At 35.7% G+C, this 14150-nt stretch overlaps 1 protein-coding gene across 3 annotated transcripts in view; it reads left to right on the top strand.

The window, feature by feature from the left end:
* PCCA (propionyl-CoA carboxylase subunit alpha) overlaps nucleotides 1-14150 on the top strand; it is a 396610-nt gene that overhangs the window by 184212 nt on the left and 198248 nt on the right. For all 3 annotated transcript variants that reach the window (XM_053563974.1, XM_053563972.1, XM_053563973.1), the window contains exons 13-16: nucleotides 2407-2550; nucleotides 3866-3940; nucleotides 7970-8038; nucleotides 10919-10994. In XM_053563974.1, coding sequence (XP_053419949.1) covers nucleotides 2407-2550; nucleotides 3866-3940; nucleotides 7970-8038; nucleotides 10919-10994 — 364 coding nt within the window. The remainder of the gene's footprint in view (nucleotides 1-2406; nucleotides 2551-3865; nucleotides 3941-7969; nucleotides 8039-10918; nucleotides 10995-14150) is intronic.

The following is a 14150-nucleotide window of genomic DNA, read 5'->3' as shown; positions in this document are numbered from 1 at the left end:
TAATAAGTGTTACTTGAAAGAAAATATCTTTTGCTTGATAAATTCAAGTAAGTTAGACTATTTCGTGGACTTTGACAATACTTGTCAATAAGTGGATATTTTTTTAAAGTTCTATTTGTCATCACTTTACTTTTAATTATCTAAATTATCTTAGTTACTTTTGTTTTTAATTAGTTGTAGCTCACTAATTTAGATTGTAAATTGGTACGTTTCTGTTATATAGCTGTAAGTTTGGAACAAAGTGGGTTTATTTTTGGATCCCATTCCAAGTGGGTCTAATGTACTTATTTTTCTACCTACTTACAGAGACGTCTTTAAAGGTTAAAGAGCCTCACAATGAATTTGGATTTTTAAGCCTTCATAGTAATATGTTTTAGAAAAGACAACTGTGCATGATTGTATAGCCATTCCTGTTTACTACATGCTTTCATGTGCATTTTTTCATAAGGAAGAACAGGAAGATAATGTCATCCCTGGAGTGACATAAATCCAACCCCTTCTCTACCACTTAATATAGGTGTGACTCTGGATTTGCTATTCATTCATTCAATATGTATTTATTTGTCTGATACATAATATATACTTAGCTGGGCAGTGGTCATATGTGGAAAGAGGAAACAGAATTGTTCACTTAATTTTTTTTTTTTTTTTTTTTTTGTAGAGACAGAGTTGTCTCACTTTATTGCCCTTGGTAGAGTGCTGTGCCATCACAGCTCACAGCAACCTCCAGCTTCTGGGCTTAGGCGATTCTCTTGCCTCAGCCTCCCCAGTAGCTGGGACCACAGGCGCCCACCATAACGCCCGACTATTTTTTGTTGCAGTTTGGCCGGGGCCGGGTTTGAACCCACCACCCTCGGTATATGGGGTCGGCGCCTTACTCACTGAGCCACAGGTGCCACCCTGTTCACTTAATTTTTAAAACTGTCTTCTCACCTAGTGGGTAGGTTCCTTCGTATAGCTCCGTTCTGACCTCTTTAAGGATTGAGGTGGTATATAGCAGGTGGTATATAGTAGGCTCACCTCTTGAATAGAGTGCTCAGATGCTTTTTCATATGAAATCGGCTTCTAGTAATATGAGAGGGGTTTTATAGTATTATACTTATCATATAGATGAGTTTTGTTCTTGCAAAACCATAATTTATTTTCCAAAATATGTATTTTAAACTAATAAGATCTTTATTTAGTGTCACATTTATTTTACAAAGGGTAAATGCTTATTTTAGTGATGATTTGTCATTAAAATTATGTCAAAGTGTCTTAAAATGTTGTCGAAACTGTAAACAAACTCATAACACACACAGAGCTAATTATGGATGCCATCTGTTTATTTTTACAAAGCTTTTTTTTAAGACCATGGCATTGTCTGCTTATAATAAGCTTCAAGATTATTATAATGACTAAGTCCTATCCTTCAATTAGTGTAGTTGAGGATGGGAAGATGATTCGTTTGTTCACTGACCTTTTCCTGTTTCACAGTGTATGAAATATGACATGTCATGGTAAAGAAACTATTGTGAAGTGCATTTAGAATGTATTTAATTTTTGCAAAGAAAAAATCAAAGCAGCAGATGTGGTCAAAGTTTTTAAAAACATTTTTAAAACTTAAGATTTTAGATGAAAGATTATCTGCTTTTTTCCAGTGTCTTAAGTGATGTTATTCTAACTCAAGTTTGGGGATTTATAAGTGATTGATCAAGTTTATAATGGCGTGTATCCCTGACTGTGTACCTATATGTCAGTGAGTGGTTTTGTGCATATGTATTCCATGTGTTAGTGTGGAAAGCCAGGTATTCCTGTGACAGCATCAGCCAAAGTGGTTATCAGCAGTTTGCTCACGGGGCAGCATGATCTCACCAGCTCAGTTTTGCTATTGTGCATGCTAAGCACTCCCCAAGTCAGTCTGGAGGGAAAGCAACCTGAAGGATCCATCTGCTCCTTTCTGCTACACTGCATTGATGCAAGATTACGCTAATCTGGCTGCTTGTCAGGACAGGTTAGTGAAAGAATGCAAGTGGGTGAGACAGGGTAGACCAGCGCTTTGGAAAATCAGAAGCTGCCCCTCTAGATGCCATGTTCAGTATAGCAGAATGGGTTAATATCAGCTATGTTGAGGATTGCAGAGAAATAAACGTGGTTTTCAGTTAAGGATTAATTCCAGAATCAAAATTGTTAAACATGGTTAGACCACAAATAAACCAAAATTTTAAAACAGTTTAAAAATACCTGTCGTGATCCATGTACTATATTGTTTATTCTTTGGTTTTGTTCTCCTAGGTAGAGTGTTTTTCAGTCAAGTATAACTAACTGTTAAATAACCCCATTTTTCCTCAAAACTTTTGAAACTGTTCTTGTTTATTTGCGTTACCTTTTTCTACACCTACTGACTGGCAGGTCTTGGCCTTGCAGGTTGAGCATCCTGTCACAGAATGCATTACTGGCCTGGACTTAGTCCAAGAAATGATCCGTGTTGCTAAGGGTTACCCTCTCAGGCACAAACAAGCTGATATTCCCATCAACGGCTGGGCAGTTGAATGTCGGGTTTATGCTGAGGTAAAATGAATGGTGTTGGGAGGAAGGATAGTGGCTGTGTCCAGAGTCATGAGACCTGGTATAGCTAGACAATGAGGTAAAGTTAGGGGTTTATATCTTGTGTCAAGTATTTGATTATATAATCTGTAATTAAACCAGAACATATACTAGGTAATTTTGGTATAATTTGAAATAGTTTTAAAGAAATGGGTTTAATTAATTCTCTTATATTTCTGGGAGGAGAAATAGCTATCAATCTGTTATGAGGCAATAAAGCGTTAGTTAAATATTCTTGAGCTTGAACAGACCACAGTTTCTGTTTTGTTTGCTTTTTCTTTTCAAACTATATTAGCAAGAAATAGCATTTATTTCTGTGGGTGTTTTTAAGCACCTGTGTTGGGTACACGTTAGCTGTTGATTTGATATTTACTTAAATTTTTTCCCAACAGGTAAAAAAAATTGTCCTTTACGATTATATAGAAGTAACATTGTAAATCATAAAGCTTTTGGTAAAATATGTACTCAATTCAGAATTTTTATTATGGACTTTACTCATAAACTCTCTCAGATCAATACTCATGTTATAAATCAGGTCAATATCTAAAAATGCCTTTTTCAAATGATTAAAACAAAAATGAAGGTAACATTTATACTATCTTTTACTTTCAGCCATCAAAGATATCTGTCAAAAAAATCAGTGTCTATTTTTACAAACACTGACAGTTCTAGATCTTTTTTAAGTAGCTTGAATGCATGTTTTGGCATGGTCGTATTGCTCTTGTTTTTTATTAATGTTTTAAGTGGTATTCCTTTCTTACTATGACACTAGACACATCTATTCTGATGATCTAAGATATTTACTATGAAGTGCATATCTAGTAAGCAGCACATGCAAGGTTTCTTTTCAGGTCTTTATTTGAAGAACACAAATTCTCAGGTTTTACCATATGTGAGCTGTTTTGAGAAGTAAGAAAAACAAATATCTCTAGTGTACCACATTTGTTGTTCCGAACTTGAGTATGTTTTGATGTAGGGTCTAGGTTATTTTATTTTTGCCCAAGGCATTCTAAGAAGCTGTATAAAAAGTTGGAATTTTACCAATTTCAATAAAGTATGATCAAGGTCAGGCTAAATTCTGCTTACAGTTCTGTTTGATTTTTAAGTACACTTCTAAGTTGTGTAGAGTATAAGACAATAATATTCTGAAATTTGTGATTTGGTAAATACCGAATGTTGAAAATACATCTATAAATGCTTTTTCATTGTATAAATATTTAACCTTACTTGTGCTGATTTATATTTCAAAGACTGTGTTTCCTTTCCTTTGAACTTTCAGGACCCCTACAAGTCTTTTGGTTTACCATCTATTGGGAGACTGTCTCAGTACCAAGAACCATTACATCTACCTGGTGTAAGTCATTAAGCTGTAATACCAGCTGAGGGGGTAAAATCTTGATTTATGTTATACTTTTATGCTAAAGTATGTCAATACCAAAGGGTGTAAATTGAAGGACAAGTAAAATTCATGGGGAATCACACAGTTTTGTGTTTAAATAATTTTTTTATGGCTGTTCAGGAATGTCAGAATTCACTTTACAAGGAAAGTCTAGAAGAAATATCTGCTGATATTAATGGTAGTTTACAATTTTCCCAATTCTTTCAAAAATTATAATCAACATGGTCATGCATCTTAAGAATGGGAAATGACTTTCGTGTTAATCTTTTCAATAAATCTAATCTAGTTCCTCTGTATCATGTCAAGGAATACAAGCACAAAATCGGCTTGTTAGTAGAATGAGATGCACTTTGTTTTCCTTAGTCCGTTTCAATCAAGTGTCTCAGACTTTAAGAAGTACATATTATTTATATTAGTTTAAAAAAGTAATCACTATCCCCTGCATTGCACAGTTCTTTTGTATTCAGTAGCTGTTCTTTAAATAGTTTTTGTTGGATAAAAAGAACAAGGACATACCCTTTCTCTTAATCAAGGTAATAAGTGCTTATCTCTGTGACATTATGTTAGCTCGTGGGTGACAAGGCTTTACCATCTGTGAATATGATTATTCAGTTTGATTACTGGCATGAAGATGGTGAAAGATTACAGGAAGAATTCTAAATTTGAAGATGTTATTGGGTATATGATTTATTTCACTTTTTAAATTGTTTTTACCCATGTGCTTTCCAAAGGGACTTGACCCTTTCTAGGCTTGGAGACTCCATGCTGTGTTCAAAGCCCAAAGGCAGAAAAAAAAATTGTAAAGATTTAACAGGCATTATGTGACATTAAATAGCAGATGAGAAAACAAGTATCATAGGGACATACCTAAACACTTTTTTAATCAAAGAAAAAATATTAAATAAGAATTTGTAATGATTACTCTAGTTGCTAGAAGTTTTCACCATGTTGTAATAGCTAACAGTATGTCAAACATTTTGCCCTCACAAGTTTTTGCAATTTGCAATTTTCAAACGTGAGACCTGTTGAAAGCACAAGTGATAATGGACAAACTATACCCCCTACAGTCTTTGTCCCACCAAATCTTTCTTCAATTAATGCTGCAGCAGGAGTTTTATGTAATAACATTTGCAGTTGTGAGCCATCCATAGAAAGAAAAAACAATTAAAATGCCTTAAATGTTCTGCTTACTGCTGTTATTTGCTTGTGTGAATGTTGCATGTCAGCTAAATGGACCAAGGACTAGATGAAGTGATTGGGTGCAGGAGAGTGCACACTAAGCTTTGTCTATCATTATTGCTGGGAGCGATCAAATTGATGTCAGCAGGACAGTAGATGCGTTGACAGCTGTAATTATGTATCTCCATGGTGATCACTTTTGGCCTGTCATGGAGGCCCACGAGTCCCCTCCCTTGGAAGCATTTAATCAGATTGGGCTGTCACTTGTCAGGTAGACATGGCGGGCTGGGAGTTGTGCTGAGGGGGAGAGGTGAATTGAGAATGAAGGGCGGGAGATGCCCGAGTTTCACAGGGCCCACTGTGGTACTGAAGAGGGAAATTTTAATTATGCTGGAGGTTTCTGAGCAGTGGTTTGAGAATCTCATACAGAGGTGCTTGGGTGTTTTGTTGCGATTTTTATTATTTGTTTTTCCTTCTTGCCTTATTAAAACTCAATCAGTTTACCTTAGGAAATCATTTTTGGCTGTTACCTTTTTTGATCACAAGAAATATACTTAAGAGTTAACTTATGGTTCATACTGTCCATGTGCTTCTTTGTGCCTGGAATTTATTTATATGACAAAGATGAAGCTCTTCTTTATGATCTTTGATCACCACAGTTTGTAAATTTGTTTTCAGGGCACAATTTTGTTCTATTCAGGAATTTGGTTCCAACTACATTCAACTTTGTTACAAAGATATATGGTGATATACATATGTATATAATATATTACATTATATATATAATGCATTATTACATTATATATATGTAATGCATAGATATATCTTGATTTTTTACCCTGTAGATTTTTAAATTAAAATGACATACCTTCTGTCATTGTAATTTTAGTTAATAACAAAGACACAGTTACATTTAGAAGCCCTAGGTAACTTAACTTTTAGGATGGTATTATTCAAGGTAACTGAAATTTTAAGAACTACAGAAGGTAATATTCTTATTGTCCATTTTATTTACTAGTAGACTGAACATCACAGGTCCTCACTAACTTTGTAGCAATTTATGTAGCAGATGATAGAATATTTTTAATATCAAAAGTCTTAGAACTTGTACCAATCTCTAAACATAGCTTTAGCAAGCATGCTATGGTTTTAAAGATGTAAGGTTGGTAAAATTAGCTCTTTAACTTTTTGGTACTAAATTAAGAAAGCTCACAGGTATCTTTTCTGGTATGTAACCTGATTGTCATTTGCTGTTTTGGGGCTATTTAAATGTGGGGAAAAGGTAGATTGTGGTTGTATTGCTTTTAAAGCTTCTCCATTCTTTTTTTCCTAGTTTTTAATCAATACTGTGCATTTCATAGAACTTAAGTTTATATCCTGAAGTATGTTTTAAATAAACATAAAGCCACCATAATTTGTAACGGTGGTGAATGACTTTCATTTAAAATTAACATTTTTGTATATAAATATGAATACAAATATCCATTTCTTTTTGCTTGCAAATACAGAAATAAAAGCCTTCCATGTATGTTATAATGTTACTTTTTACAATGTTACAAAGAAAATAATAGTAGTGTAATTCTTTTTTTCTTTTTTTATGAGAATGAAACTATGGCCTAACTTGGATGTCACCATATAATAAAGCCATCATCGGACCCTCATGTGGATATCCTAGACAAGAGGTTTTACATGTGGTCCCTTGATAATTGCCTAAATTAAAATATTAAAGGCCTAACAGCCACTGTGTTGACCTTTTCTCTGCCTTGCTGCAGACAGATGAGCTGCTGTTTATTAGGAAGGCTTCTTCCCACAGGTGGAGAGCTACGTGGGCGTATCCCCTTTTCTTCCCACCCCTTGGAATTGTTGGGCATCAGAGTCCTGCTGTTCTAGCAGCTTCATTTCAGTTCCTCTATCCTCAAGATCCCTAGGATATGCCTGACCGTCTTAACTATTTTGATTAGCTTTTAAATACTTCAGATTCCAAAACTTGGACAGGATAATTTAATAAATATTCTGTCCTTGGCAGCTGCTCATTTGAAAAGTTTTACATGGCTAACCTCCGTGCCTTACTGCTGGTATCAAACTGGGAGATGAAAACAAGAATCAGCAATGTACTAACTAACTTGCTGGCTGGTTAACAGCAATCAGGCTCTTCAAAAGAATATTTTGAACTTGTGCTATTTCTCCCCCCATGAAAATCTCAAAATCAGAACTCTAATTAGGGGTGTGTCCTTACAAAGCAAAGCCGTGGAAAAAGCTGTATAAACATTAAAGCCTTGGGGGACTAACAGTAACAGAAAACAGTGTTTTACAGTTGAGGGGGTGAGGCAAAAAAGGAAAGTGTTAGAGACATGAAAGACCCAGGCCAGCATTCCTATGGGGCTGAGGAGTGGGCTAGACCAGGACCTCACTTGTGCTCTCGGAGGGTCCAGGGCGAGTGAGACAGCAGGGGCCTTGTCCTTGCTTTGCTGCAGCTGGAAGGCACCGTCTGAGAGCCACAGACGTATCCTGGGAGCAGGGCTGCAGAAAGTGGATGTTTTTATTTTATTTTATTTATTTATTTTTTTAATGTTTCCCAGTTTCATCGGTTAGTGGCAGAACAAAAAGCACATGTTGCATCTTAACAGATGAAGACCATTCGTCTCTATGTACTTTTAGGTTATTTTACTGATTGTCAAAATCTGAAATGTTATTTGAGATTGAAATTGCTCTATGCAGTTTTTACTGTGGACATTGAATTTGTGATTTTAAAAAAAAAGTCTGCACAATACAAGTTACTCTTGTTTTCTTCTTTCTTTCTCTTAGGTCCGGGTTGACAGTGGCATCCAGCCAGGAAGTGATATTAGCATTTATTATGATCCTATGATTTCAAAGGTTAGTCGGATTTCTTAATGGATTCTTTCAGTTTTCTTCTGAACAGACAGTGTACATATTTAAAAAGGCTAAACTCGGGCCTTTATCTCAATCGTATGTATTATAATCAAACAAGTGAATATGCACTGATGCAAATGGGAAAGCAGAGCAAATTTTTTTCTTGAGAGGGAAAATCCAACATCATGTTACTTGGCAATATTCCTTCCTTCCCAGTCAAATCATAGCTGCGCACACACGTATCCACCACACACGATGATAATAATGATAAACATTTAACCAACAGCGCCAACTCAACTTACTGTAATGAGAAGGAATTAAGTTCCTTTTTGGCCATTACTGAAAATTGTCTGAAATGACAGGTAATACCAAGATTTTGCGGGTGATAGGCAGTGTTTGTTAGGATACTTTTGACCTTTTCTTTTTTTCCTTTTTTTGGGGGACAAAGTCTCTAGCTGTTGCCCTGGGTAGAGTCCCATGGCATCACAGCTCACAGCAATGTCAAACTCTTGGACTTAAGCGATTCTCTTGCCCCAGTCTCCCAAGTAGCTGGGACTACAGGCACTTGCACACAATGCCTGGCTATTTTTTGGTTGTAGTTGTCTTTGTTGTTTGGCAGCCCCGGGCTGGATTTGAACCTGCCAACTCCAGTGTATGTGGCTGGCATCCTAGCTGCTGAGCTACAGGCGCTGAGCCTACTTTTGACCTTTTCAAGTTTTATCCAGTACTAAAGCTAAGTTTCATGTAAAAGATGTGTTTTGCCCACCTGTCTTTTGTGAAATTTGACTTCCAAAATAAATTAACAATTCTACCTAAATATTTAGATCTTTAAAAGCTTTAAGACTTGGGGCGCTGGCCCCATATCCCCAGGTGGCAGGTTTGAACCCAGCCCTGGCCAAACTGCAACAAAAAATAGCTGGGTGTTGTGGTGGGCACCTATACTCGGGAGGCTGAGGCAAGCGGATCGCCTAAGCCCAAGAGTTGGAGGGTGCTGTGAGCTGTGACACCACAGCACACCAGCACTCTACCGAGGGCGACAAAATGAAACTGTTTCATTTTTAAGACCTTATAAAATGTAAAATACTGGGTAGTTAAAACTTTTAATTTTATTTAGAAAATCCCATGTTCTCCGAAATGTTAGACATGTTGTTAGGAATGATTTGTTTATAAGTCCCATTTCTCAAGATAATTTTCCCCAACTATACTTTTTCATCTAGTTGCAGTAAACAAACCATTTTTATCTTTCTTTTTTACTTAAGTTTTTGCTCTAATATTGTTAAATTTTAGATCTTTTGTCTATTAGAGAAACATTTAATTTAAAAATTAAAATACATAAACATTATAGACTTACTTTTAAATGTATCGGATTTTATTTTTATATTAATGTATTTCTGTTCATAAAAATGGCCCACACATTAATTTTCAAATTGCTTAAAAGAGCTAGTAAAATATGCTAAAATAATTGCAATCTACAGATTGACTAATATAACCATCAGAAAAATCTTCAGTGAATAAATTACATTTTATTGCTAAATTTTATGTGATACATATAAACGGGCACTAAATCAAATAAGATGGGAAGACCTTTCTGTTTTTCTACTAGAGTATCTTTTGTTTCTGGGCTATGTGATGTATAAAACTATGAATAATTCTTAAGGTAGTTTTTTCTCCTACTTTTATATTTAAAATTTTACTCTTTTTGTTATGAAAGTGTAAGCTACATAGTGTATCAAATTTGGAAACCATAGAAAATTGGAAACGAAACAAAACCTAACCCTCATTATCTTAGATGTTCACATTTTCTCTCAAATTTCACTTTTTTTGAGACAAGGTCTTTTTTGTCCTGGAGTAAAGCGCCATCATCATAGCTCACGGCTGCAACCTCCAAATCATGGACTCAAGGGAGCCTCCTGCCTCAGCCTCCTAAGTAGCTAGGGCTACAGATGTGCACCACCACGCCTGCTAATGTAAAAAAGTTTCTTTTTGTAGAGATGGTATCTTGGCTTTTGTCTAGTCTCGTCCTGAATTCCTAAACTCAAGGGATCCTCCTTCCTCAGCCTCTCAATGTGCTGGGATTATAGATAGGAGCCATGCTGCTCAGACTTGTTTTGTTATATTTCCTTTTAAATTTTTTCTATGCTTGTTTTTGTTACTTTTTTTTTTTTTTGGTCAAATTACTCCTTATAATGGCAATGAAATATAGGTGAAAGTCTGACCTTGTTTGATTCTAATATTTATATACTCAAAAAAAACTTGACATATTTTATGTTTAAAAACTAAGCCACTGTGGTTATAATTGGGTTATAGTTTTCATATGAAAGCTATAAGTTAGTTTCATAGTAGGGCTGAGTATATTGGATACTTTTTTTCCATTCTTGAGATATTTTGCTAAGAAGAATATGTTCCAGCTCCATCCATGAGAACATGAAAGCCGTAAAGTCTCCATCTTTCTTTAAGGCTGCATAATATTCCATGGTGTACATGTACCAGAATTTATTAATCCATTCGTGGGTTGATGGGGAAAGGGAGGGGAGAGGGGAGGATGGGTGGAAGAAGGGTGATTGGTGGGACCGCACCTACGGTGCATCTTACAAGGGTACATGTGAAACTTAGTAAATGTAGAATATAAATGTCTTAACACAATAAGAAAATGCCAGGAAGGCTGTGTTAATCAGATGGATGAAAATATTTCAAATTGTATATAAAACCAGTGTATGGTGCCCCATGATTGCATTAATGTATACAGCTATGATTTAATTAAAAAAAAAAAAACTAAGCCACTGTGAAATTTGAAAAGATATTTTGGGAAATCTGTTAGGACATGTTCTAGTTTTTACTGGGCTGTGTCATTTAGCATATACACGTATGTATGCTTGCTTTCAGCTAATCACATATGGCTGTGATAGGACTGAAGCACTGAAGAGGATGGAAGATGCGCTGGACAACTATGTTATTCGAGGTAAAAGCAGACACTTCCCATCCTCATCTGTTTTACTATGGCATCCAGTTCCGGGAAACAACCTGAGGTTTACTAATGAGAGAATTACACGGAACACTTGCCTATCATGTGTTTAAATAGAAAGAAGAAAAGCTTGAATTAATTAAATGGACAAAGTATAGGTGTTTTATTTTACTTAGCAGTCCTAAACTTTACATACACATCTTTAGTTATTTAATTAAACTTACGATTTATTATCTTTCCTAGACCAGCGTCTAGTTCTTTTTTTTTTTTTTTTTTTTTTTGAAAGAGCATCTCACTCTGTTACCCTGGGTAGAGTGCCTTGGCATTATAGCTCACAGCAACCTCAAACTCCTGGGCTCAAGTGATGCTTCTGCGTCAGCCTCCTGAGTACCTAGGAGTGCAGGTGCCACCACGCCTGGCTAATTTTTCTATTTTTCGTAGAGACAGGGTCTTGCTTTTGCTCAGCCTGGTCTTGAGCTCCTGATCTCAAGCAATCCACCCTCCTCGGTCTCCAGAATGCTAGGATTACAGGAGTACCTAGTATTTTGTAGGTATATATTAAACGTTAGGTGAGAGCCTGCAAAATAAAGAACTGTTGGCCGATGTGCTGTTTGGTGGTGATTTTGCTGTGTTATTGTTCGTAGTTTGTTTTGTTCATTTGTTGTTTTGAAGTGGAAAACTTGAAAATGTATGGTGATATAAAGCATAGCAACACACATTTCACTAATTTGGGGGTAGAGGGAACAGCTGTTTGCTTCTCTGATTAAAGCTAATTATAGACTGTTTTCTAGGAAATGCAATTGTTACCTCACGTACAGATCTGATACTTTTAATGCCTAATAAAATGTGATTCTATAAACCTTTAGAATATAGGGTGATAACTGAATTAGGAGTAGCAGTGACAATTAAATAATGAAAGCAAAGTTATACTTACTGCTTTAGGGAATAAATTATATTCTAAATTTTATTAGCAACTTTCTATTAGTAATAAAAAGATTACTTTAGCTCAACATAAATTATCATAAAATAATGGACTTTAATATCAAATTTAATGTTTAAAATGTAAGTTCTCTTTGAGTTCTGAACAGTGCAGGTGTGGGAACATTCCCTAGGGAAGCCTGGCTGCTGTATGGTTCTGCTCCCTTGTGGCTCACTAGGTGGAACAGTGGGCCTGGGAGGCTAGATTTGGACGCTAAAGGATAGAACAGTGGAGGAGTGGGATGGCACAGACCTCTTCAAGACCACATTGAGCTTTCTGCAAATTTCAAAAGGCCTCTCTTTGAGTGGACACACGTTTTAGCTCCTTGGCTGATAGACTAGAGCTTTGTGTGAAATAAAAAAAGTGCTCTGTTTTCAGGGCACTTCCTATCTGCTCCGGGGCAGGAAGCCCACTTAGCCATGGAGCGCATTGAAGGCTTGCTTTGGCCTTCTTGGCCGAACTTTTGTTCAGTGAGCAGTTTGTATAACTGTACAGTAGTGGTCAGGGTCACTCAGTGAGAATTTCTGTACATCACCTTTCCCTGCTTGTTTTCATCTAATGACAGTTATGTCAAGTAATCCACACTTTTATTCATCCTGTGTTAGACCAGGAGAAATTTCCCCCCTCCCTTCCCTTTTAGCATTACCCTCTTTTCTTTCCATTTGTTAGCTAACACGGGGTAGTGATTCTGTTTATAATCTCACGCAGTAGTGATTCTTCCCAGTCCACTAAAGGAAACCTAGGTATAATTTTTTTAAAACTCAGCAAATCATTATCCAGAGCATCTAAAAATTTGAAAAATTCCCTTCACATTGTTTCTAGTTTATTTTCTATTCCTTTTTTAGCCTTGAGAATGGATATTTACTGGTTTTATAGCTTTCCTATTTCTGATGTTTTAAGTAGCAAATATAAATTTTCTTGATACATTCGTTGTACTAAATATAGGCCTGGAAGATTCTGTTTTCTTACAGAAATAACTTTACCCCAAACCTCACTTTAGGTGCATGGTTGGAACACATGTCTGGTTTGGATGTTTATCTCTGCGGGTTTAACACACATACACAAACAGGTTACTTAGGAGGATTATTCCTGGAGGACTTTAAAGTATTTGCAAGCATATTTATGGGGTTTTTCACCTTGTATCTTTTTCATGGTGGTTGTTAAGTTATTTGATTTTGGGTTAATTTAGGTTTTACTTTAATAAGCTTGAAATATCATGAGTTTGAGATGTTGAGTGGGAGTATTTTGTCAGATCACATCTCTACTAAACTTTGATATAGTATAAAATAATAGCATGGCATCTGGACAGTTTGTCAAAATATTAGTATTGGTCCCATCTAGAAGCTATTCTTTTATTCTCGCTTTGAAAGGAATATCCTTTCATATTTACAGAACATACTTTCGGGTGTTATACTTAAATAAGCATGTTTTCCACTAGTTTAGTTACTGTATTTTAAATTTAGGTTCATCAGTTACTGTATTTTTTTAAGTGACTCAAATACAAGTAGGCTTGCCATTATTCTCTTAACTGTATATGTACCAAATGTAAAAAAACAATGATTTTCATTGTGCAGATAGATTTTTCCAGGCTTAATCTGAAATTCTGGCTTTGAGTTGTTGCAATCTAATAGAAAGAAACCAGACAGACCTGGATTCATATCTTCTCCTGACACCATTCAGTAATTATGTGATTTATATCTAATTACTTTCTCTGTCTGAATCTCATATCCCACATTTTAACAATAGGGTGATAGTTTCCGCCTTACAAATTAGTGGTGATGATTAAACGAGATTAGGTATACGTTACGTATAAAGGGCATGGCATTATACTGGCCTATTTAGTTCTCTTCTTCTTTTCTCCCTCTTTCATTATCATTATAAAACCACATCTTAAATAATCCTATTTTGTAATCACATTACCTATTATTGGTGTGAAATTTATGAAGCCATACATAAATAATACTGAAAGCCCATTTTAGGACATTTCCAGCACTGAGCTTTCATTGCATTCTACTCCAGCACTTCTCCAGAGTATTTGTCAGTACTGCAATAAAGTATTAATTGGGTAATTAATTTAAAATATTGGGTTATCACATAATAATGTGAGTTGCCAGGCATGGGGGCACTGATGGCCTTTATCTCGTTTGCTTGTATATTATGGATGTTTAACTGGG

This window comes from Nycticebus coucang, chromosome 15 (assembly GCF_027406575.1).
Source record: "Nycticebus coucang isolate mNycCou1 chromosome 15, mNycCou1.pri, whole genome shotgun sequence".
NCBI lineage: Eukaryota > Metazoa > Chordata > Mammalia > Primates > Lorisidae > Nycticebus > Nycticebus coucang.
The sequence above is the reverse complement of the archived record's forward strand: the minus strand, read 5'-3'. Positions and strand labels throughout refer to the sequence as shown.